At 40.0% G+C, this 9,421-nt stretch overlaps 1 protein-coding gene across 2 annotated transcripts; it reads left to right on the top strand.

The window, feature by feature from the left end:
- The first annotated feature begins 305 nt into the window (after window positions 1-305).
- On the top strand, window positions 306-5,632 carry slitrk5b (SLIT and NTRK-like family, member 5b). 2 transcript variants are annotated; one of them, XM_062456681.1, is made up of 2 exons: window positions 306-501; window positions 1,484-5,632. In XM_062456681.1, exon 2 carries the CDS (start codon window positions 1,536-1,538, stop codon window positions 4,137-4,139), a length of 2,604 nt encoding a protein of 867 aa, XP_062312665.1. In that variant the 5' UTR covers window positions 306-501; window positions 1,484-1,535; the 3' UTR covers window positions 4,140-5,632. The 2 variants fall into 2 exon arrangements, with proteins under 2 accessions (XP_062312665.1, XP_062312664.1); XM_062456680.1 differs by lacking the exon at window positions 306-501 and adding an exon at window positions 828-988.
- The last annotated feature ends 3,789 nt before the right edge of the window (window positions 5,633-9,421 follow it).

The raw sequence follows: 9,421 nt of genomic DNA, 5'->3' as shown, positions 1-9,421 counted from the left end.
GATTTGAATACATTGGTCTGCAAGTCATACCATTCTTTCACAGTATTGTAGGGGTGTAGCCTGCCTTGCATTTAGAACTTGAGTGAGAAATATGTTACATATTGTTACTGTCACACACAATAAGCCAATATTCACATACAATATACAATGACACGTGACCATATCTGTATACATTTTAGATTAGGCAATTTACAAAATTACGTTTTCTAAACGGTTACACAGAACACACGCCATAATCTGTCATGACTATTGCCCATCTTCTGAGTAACGGGTTTGAGTTTCTACCTCCCACTGGGTGGTAAACGCGTTAAACCTCTCTCGTTTAAGGGCACGAAAGCTTGAAATCTTATGAATTACAGATAATTTTTGGTAATTATTTGCATATGACAACGTATTACGACGGTGTATACGGAAATATATGGCCGTTGAAGTCCATGCCTACACATCAGTTTAACATTAAATGATGTGACATCCTCCCGACTTTCGTGGGTAAAATACATGGTAAGTAAGGGCTTTAGCAAATGCTTTAAGGTCGACGTCTTTCGTGTGTCACAATACATTTGTTGTTTTGTAGCTGTGCGTGCATGCATGCGAGTCTCTCTCTCTCTCTCTCTGTGTGTGTATGCGTGTGTGTGTGGGTGTGTGTGTGTGTGTGGGTATGGGTGTGTGTGTGTGTGTGTGTGTGTGTGTGTGTGTGTGTAAGAGAGAGAGAGAAAGAGAGAGAGAGAGAGAGAGAGAGAGAGAGAGAGAGAGAGAGAGACCGAATAAGCAACTTTGTTACCAGGCACCAGGCGCAGCATTGTCTCCTCCGGCACAGAATGTTAAAGACAGAAGCATTTGGCAGATATGGTGGATCAGCATTTCTTTTATGTTTTTTAGTCGATTAGTGTTGGTGAACGCGTGTATTATGAATCGCTTTTGAAAGCATATATTGTTAAACGCGTTTCAATTACAAACAAGGAATTCGTCATCGCCAGTACCAAGTAAGGTAAGTCTTGTCTACAGGAATAGAACTCCTGCTTTTTAAAATTAGTATTGGACAAATGTCTTGCCAGCTCATAAACTATGCTATGCAAACCTGCTTTTGCATATCTTGATATCAGTATAAAGCATATGTTAAGATATGTTAGCCTAAGTTTTTCTTTTCCATACAGGTATTAAATTAGATTGAAAAGGGTATCATATGTGCCAATTGAACATAACCCTACTTTTAATTGGATTTTGATAGATCACATAGATCACACCTTATCTACTTACCCTCTTTATTCACCAGATACTCTGTTACTGGAGAAACCGATTTTAATTCCATCCCTCATTATTCTAGCTGTATGCCTGAATTGTGTCACATTAAATCCGCAGCCAAAAGTTACCCCGAGGCCACTGCAATTAAAGCTTTGACCCAAAGGCTATAGCCTATTGGAGAGCTTGTTGAAAAACTGCTGAATTGCATCAATCATTTTACTTTGGTATCTTTTGTCTTCAGATGACAGAGGACACTGCATCATCACAGTGAGTTTGGCCACCAATGCAGAAAGATGCATACCTGGATTACAGTCGTATTGTTTGTTGCCACATCTGTGTGTACTGTGGAAATGGTTGAAAATTATGGGGACATGTGTCAAAGACTGTGTGCCTGTGAGGAGAAAGAAGGCATACTGACTGTGAGCTGTGAAAACAGAGGGATTGTTGATCTCTCAGAGATCAGCCCAGTATTCTTCCCAACCTATCATCTATTGCTCACAGGGAATCTTTTAAAAATGCTATCTGCCAATGATTTTGTTGATTACAATGGACTCACGATACTGCACCTGGGCAACAATGACATATCTGAGGTAGAATCGGGAGCTTTTAATGGACTTCAGGGATTAAAGAGATTGCATCTCAATAATAACAAAATCGATGCCTTGAAGGAGGATTTTTTCATTGGCCTTGAAAGTCTGGAATATCTACAGATTGACTATAATTACATCACTCACGTGGAGCAGAATGCCTTCAGCAAGTTGCGTCATCTGGAGGTTCTGATTTTAAACGACAACTTAATTTCAACTCTTCCCACAAACCTCTTTCAGTATGTCCCTTTGACTCACCTTGATTTGAGGGGTAATCAACTGAAAGTGCTCCCTTATTCAGGCTTGTTGGAACACATGAACAGTGTAGTGGAGTTACAGCTGGAGGAGAATCCTTGGAACTGTTCCTGTGAGCTGATAGCTTTAAAGACCTGGCTGGAGAGCATATCTTACACAGCTTTGGTTGGCGATGTGGTGTGTGAGTTCCCTTTCCGGCTTCATGGTAGAGATCTTGATGAGGTTTCCAAACAGGAGTTATGCCCCAGGAGAGCTATTGCTGAGTATGAGATGCAACCCCAGCCTCATCTGAGCACTGATGCACACCACAGAACCACACCCTCCTCGGTTACGGCCTCGTTCACTCTCTCTGGGATTGCACGCTCGTCATCAAGGCCGACCAAGGGTCCTCGTCCGGCGGGCAAATTAAAGTCCAAACCCACCTCTCGGATTCCATCCAACAGACCACAGAACTATGGTCAGATAATATCCTATCAGACCAAATCTCCTGTGCCTTTGGACTGTCCCGCTGCTTGTACATGCAATCTCCAAATTTCAGACCTTGGTCTAAATGTCAACTGCCAAGAGAGGAAGATAGAACGCATCTCGGACTTAAATCCCAAACCTTACAATCCCAAAAAGATGTATCTTACAGGGAATTATATCCCTGTGGTGCGCAGATCGGATTTCATTGAGGCGACTGGATTAGATTTGCTTCACCTTGGCAACAATCGAATAGCTCACATACATGACAGAGCCTTTGGGGATCTGACACATTTGCGAAGGCTGTACTTAAATGGTAATCTGATAGACCGCCTCACAGCGGAGATGTTGTATGGGTTAGACAGTCTGCAGTTCTTGTATTTAGAATACAATGTCATTAGGGAAATCGCGTCTAACACCTTTCAGCATGTACCCAATCTTCAGCTGCTCTTCCTGAACAACAACATGCTAAAGACCTTACCTGGGGGAATATTTAAAGGGTTGACACTGGCACGTCTAAATCTTCGTAACAACCATCTCCGTTATCTGCCTGTCAGTGGTGTGTTGGATCAGCTTACAACACTGGTGCAAGTCGATTTGTTTGAGAATCCCTGGGATTGCTCCTGTGCCATTGTGGAGTTAAAGATGTGGCTGGAGCAGCTTAGCACTGGGACTGTTGTAAACAATGTCATCTGTGGCTCTCCGAAGAGGCTGGCCGGGGAGGATATGCGGTACATTAAGTCAGCTAATTTCTGTCCTAATAACTCTGAAGTACTTGCTTCTATGATCCCTCCCTCTGAAGAATCGTTCCCTGGCAGCACCATCTCCATAGAAACATCCTTGGATTACGACACGCATTTCAACACCGTTCCATTATCTTTCCTGATTCTTGCCCTGCTTCTGCTGTTTATAGTGTCGGTGTTTGTGGCCGCTGGACTGTTTGTGACCCTAAAAAAAAGACGGCAAAAGTCTCAAAACGAGCAGAATAACTCAGTGAATGCATGCATTAGCTCGCTCAACATGGAGTATGGACTTTACAAGAAGGACTCCATTCCAAAAGTCAGAACGTCTGCTGGGCATGTGTATGAGTACATCCCACCTCCTACGGAGCACACATGCAAGAAACCCGTCTACAGCCCAGCAGAAAACAAATTGGTGGATGGATATAGAGACTTTGATGAGCTCAATGGGGCTTTCCTGAATCACTGCGATGTGGAGGCTGGCAGCAATGCAATAAGCTCCGATTACAGTGTTAGCACTCCAGAGCCTCTCAACAAGCCCTCTTCCCCCTTACACGATAATCAGTATGACTACAGAGAAGTCTTAAACCAAGACAAACAGTCACCTTACAGCAATACTCTGCCATGCAGGCATGCAGGCCATTCATCTAATCAGTATACCTCAGACTTTGATGTTCGGCATCAATATATGCACCCTGAGAGAATACAACAAACAATACTTTATTGTACAGCACCAAGTACTGTTTATGTGGAGCCAAACAGGAGTGAGTACTGGGAACTGAAAGCCAAGCTTCATATTGATCCAGACTACCTTGAAGTTCTTGAAAAACGTACAACATTCACCCAGTTTTGAGTGACTCAACATTTCTTTCTGCAAAGGGTAAAAAACGAATGCAGTTGAGCAGGAATTTTTCACTTACGATAAGATGAAACAACCTGATGGAATGAGTGCTGTCTGGATAGTTCAATACGCTCTGCATAGCTCAAATTGCTTGATTAAATATAATCTGTAACTTGTCTTGCTTTGAGAAGTACTATTGTAGGTTATATATAACATACCTAGGCATCAACAAACTTTCTACAAACTATGTACATATGCAGCTTCATGCTTGTTGCACCTTTTTATGAAATGAGTTACTCAAGTGGTGTCTCAGTTTTTTTTTTGTTTCTATGAAGATTCAAGCAAACAATTCAAAATTCATGAGAGTAATCTACATAATAGAGTTTTTTCAGTGAGATTTTCAGTGTGGTACAGTATGCTTACTTCATCAATGATTGCCTATTTTTATATACGAGTATAAAGATGAAAATCTTTTCTCTGTTCATGTTTTTGTTTGCACAAAATGCACTATTGACTATTACAAGTCAACAATATGATGTCACTTTTTTATCTGTAAAGAATTATGTATGTCACCAAACATGCATAAAGCCATAGCATCAACAACTGCACACATTTAGCAAATGCATCATTGGTAGGTAACATTTAAGGTATTATTGCACTATACGGTGAAAAATAAATAGTTATAGTTTTACAAAATAAGACAATCATCAAACAATCTTTCTCAGATTTTTTCCTAAAACATTGCTGGTACACAACACTGACAATATTTACAATATTTACAACCAGTTCAAACTGAAACCTGATTGGACCGCCTATAATTACTTGTCCAATAGAAATCGGTATATAAAACACATGGTCACTCAAACATTCTTTTCATTTTTTTATGTTCCTATTACTACATTTGTACAGCATTTTTGTCTGCCTTTTATAAGTGAGCACACAATTTAGAAACTACACCTATATTTTGTACCAGACATCCATGTGTGAGTATTGTATTACTGTGAATTGTACCGTTTCATTGTTAAATGGACACATTTACTCTTTTGGTTTTATCTCTTTACACTGTATGTTCAAGAAGTCTTCAAAGACACATGTGTAAAGACGAGTACAGCCAAAGTCCAGTCAAGGATGGAAATGGGAATAGCATAACTGGTGAGACAGAAATACACTATGTTCAGGAGAGACTAACTCCTTAGTTCCAGGTTGTCATGACATTTTCCTTGTGAGCCAGTGCTGTAGATTCTAGTTAGTGTCAGAAGATGCCCCCTACAGAAAACAGCGCTCAGAAATAATGCAGTATAACACATTTCTTGGTCAAAAGTGCAAGCAGAAGAATTGTCTAGTGTATGCCAGGATGTCTAAAGCATAGAGAATGACCGTTTACAGCTTAATGCATCTAAATGTGAAATATGTATGTGCTTGTCTATATGGATCCCATTCTTCTTACATTATTGACCTCATTACAGGTTCAAAATAAACATGGTGTACTTGGTTCATGTATGTATGTATGTATGTATGTATGTATGTATGTATGTATGTATGTATGTATGTATGTATGTATGTATGTATGTCACTGTGTGCTTCAATGTATGACGCCAACAATCAGCAGTGAAATCCAAATAAGAGCTGTAAAAATATATTGATTGAATGAATTGGAATCGCACGGCAGATGTTGTGGTCATTAAGATGATCTGGAATACATTGTATCTGAAACAGCAACAACACACTTTGTTTTATTATGTTATGCTGCTAAGTGCATGGGCAGTAGGAAGGACTATTTTACAGCTTACGCAGCTATTTTTGTAAGTGGTTTTCAGCTGTTTAATTTCACAATATATCAAGACTGATGATTCAACAAGATATAAAATATACATTGTGACATTGCATCTGTACACTATGGTACATTTTATGGACTTGGTCCCTTTGGTTTTCATATCTACTTGTGAGCCATTTTAGCAAGTTATAATATGTACTGCTTCAGCATTGTAAATAGGACGCTTCAGATGCATTTTCATGCAGACTTGTTTCACTGAGTGCAAAGCCTGGTTTCTAAAGAGGAGATGCTCACAGGATAATAGGCCACACCAAGATGTGAGGTAAATAAATCCCAAAAAGGCTGTTTCTCCTATTGTGAGCTAATGAATAAAAGATGTGCATTCATTTGGTATATCTGTTGGTTTTTGCCTTCCCCCTCAAAACTATGTTAGCAGTAGCCTAGTAAATGTCATGGCATACCAGGAGGTTTGATTTTGAAATGTTTCCCAAAGGCCCGGTGGCATCTTTCAGAGCATTATTAGGATTACAGAATCCACTTCAAATGAGCATTTTGTACGCTCTCAACATCTTATCCAAACAAAAATAAAACCTCAAGTATGATTTTACATAATCCTAAATGGGGATTTGGTTTTCACTAATTATTATTTTGTAGATAATGTAATGTTTGATCAATACAATATTTCACAAGTATAACTCACTATTTGAGTAATAATGCTTTATGTGTGTTGAAGTGGTCATGGTACAAGCTTGAGGAACTGCACAGTCTTTCTGGCAGTCCATAGGCTATCATTGGTAGCCACTAATATGTGGCCATTTTATTAAACAATGTATACTTCAAATAGGGCAATGTAATTATTGATTTCAGATCATTTTGTTGGAAACAAATGTGAACATAGAAATATGTTTCTCGTGTCTGTATACGTTTGTAAGAATAGAGCTGTTTCTCACAAACTCACAATGATTTGATGCCAAATTTACATGCATGGATGGAGGAGGGCAGTTTCAAACTAGTTCTCTAGTCTTCTAAGAGATGGCTTTCCCAAGGCAAAGCATTTCTGGAAACATCCTATTACCGGATAAAGATCAACATACTGTTGTGTTGTAAATTATCTACTGTAAACATGGAAGATGAATTCATTATTACGTGTGCTAATGTGCTACATTATGTGGTCTGAACGTGTCTCTATTCTGAATTGTTCATTTCTGTGTTTAATGTTCAACAGGATTGACAATGTATAATGTGGATCTAGGTTCACAGGACCCCTTAGTAAATCAAAAGTAGAGGATGATAACTGAAGCTGCTTTTAAGAGTCAGAGGTGAAGCGAAAGTCTAGTAGCCTTTACACCCACTTATTTTAACTCATATGTTTGTCAGATTTCTGGTGCTTTATTTCTCAGCCCTTGAACATCCTGGTGTAGCTCTCGGAAAGAAATTAGGGCACATCTACATTATGTAAGCTTGAGGAGATGTGTCAGGAACTGAGAATACAGCATATGACTGCAAGTGTTCACTGAAGGAGAAAAGTATCGTATCTGCTTATTTAAGTCAAGTTACCATGGCCAGAAATGTGAGTTTTGAGACTGTTGTTAACCTTATTCATAGGTACGTTGGGGCTTCATTTTTATTATCCCTCTTTGTAAAGTGTATAGGGTGCAGTAGGTTCACACAAATAGAATCTCTGGTAGCATTGTTATTATTCCCCTGTGCTTGTCTCTCTGAACGTGTTTCTGTCCCTAAAGCTCTTTTTCCTCTGTTCTTCACTGCAGCACTGAGATACAACAAAGTGTGTGTGCATATGTGTCTCTGTTTGTGTGTGTGTGTGTGTGTGTGTGTGTGTGTGTGTGTGTGTGCGTGTGTGTGTGTGCGTGTGTGCCCGGGTGCATACATTATTGACTCAGAGTCTATTCATGCATGCCTCAAGGACTTCAGCCTGTGTGGCAACAGTACATCCTCTCTCAAATTCTTTTTTACAGAAAACCTTGCACCTTGCGCAATTCACATACCACTATTGCTCAATAATAATTCATTATTATTATTATTATTACTGAACAACCAATACTATTTGTACATGTGTCCAGGTTTTGTGTGTGTGTGTGTGTGTGCACTTATGACAGTGTGCGTATGTATCTACGTGCGTATGTGTACATTATGAACAGTATATTTAGTGTGTGTGTGTACATTATGAACAGTATATTTAGTGTGTGTGTGTACATTATGAACAGTATATTTAGTGTGTGTGTGTACATTATGAACAGTATATTTAGTGTGTGTGTGTGTGGGGGTGGGGGTACTATAAGCTCCTGATGCGGATGGTAATTATGGCTTTGGCAAGAAGTCTAGGGAGGCTAGGGAGGATTCAGGAGTATGTCAGTATGCACCTTGCCAGCATATTTTAAACAGCTGGGAACAGCAGGTATGAGGCACAGTGATATTTATAGGGGCTCATCCAGGCTTACGACTGCCAACGTGAGAGAAGTGACTAAATCCCCCTTATCCTACCTCATTTATAGTACTCAAACTTAACAAATGAACTGTATTTGATGTCACGAAACAAAATAGGGCTGTGGCACAGTGTGTGTGGGAGTCGATGTTTGTAAGAGGCTTTTTTTTTTTACGCAGCGGGTATTTGAGTCGAATGTCAAACTGGAAACTGCATGGTATTTCCTTTGTTGTCTTCATATGCTACAGTATGTTGCTGTGACCCCTACCCGCTGCAAGAGCGCATTGTAACACATTCTCCATCTCATAGGTCATCCCGATGCAGATTGTAATTGGCTCTCACGGCCATGCCATGTAGGCTCATGGTTTTATGAACAATTATTCGTTGGGATACTGTGTTACGCTGATGCTGCCCTGCAGAGTAGTTCGTTTCAAATTAACCTCTGCCCATGCCCCATACCCATCTTCTGTTTATCAGTCCCTGAACCCAACGGATCTGCAGCACATCAAGGGCACGTCCTTCTCCATATTTTGTCCTGGAGGGTTCCCTGCGTAGCCTGTAAAGCTAGAGCCTTTCACAACCTGGCACACAATGGTAATTTAGGCTGACACCAAAGAGGTCGAGTGATATTGGTTTTTGTGATCAAGATTATTGTCATCTTATGGACTCGAAAATAAGAGAGGATGAGTATGTGTGGAACTCTGGTGCCTTAAAAGCAGATGAACAATAATTACTGGCATTTTCCTATCCAGGGTATTACTGCTGAGGGATTTTTTTTTCTCAGCTACTTTCTTGAGTTAAGCAGGATATAATGACTCCCTCACCATATGGTGCTTATGCTGGTTCACACTTTCAAGTAGAACGGAATGCCCATCACGGTATATTATCTGTCACATTTTGTAGGTAACAGTTGTTATAGTTTTAGATGCGGATCTACAGTACATACGATTAGACAATCCAATGCCGTGCCATCTGGTGGATTTGAATATGCTAACAATCATCTAACAAATGCATCCCACGCCACACTAACTCTCCCAGATGGGATACAGGCTGGATCTGAACGTCCATATTTCCGTC

The sequence above is a fragment of the Osmerus eperlanus genome, chromosome 3 (assembly GCF_963692335.1).
Source record: "Osmerus eperlanus chromosome 3, fOsmEpe2.1, whole genome shotgun sequence".
NCBI lineage: Eukaryota > Metazoa > Chordata > Actinopteri > Osmeriformes > Osmeridae > Osmerus > Osmerus eperlanus.
Note: the sequence above shows the minus strand (reverse complement) of the source record. Positions and strands in the feature narration are given on the sequence as shown.

Excerpts from the sequence above, each read along its gene's own strand:
- slitrk5b (XM_062456681.1), top strand. The coding sequence starts at position 1,536 with ATGCATACCTGGATTACAGTCGTATTGTTTGTTGCCACATCTGTGTGT.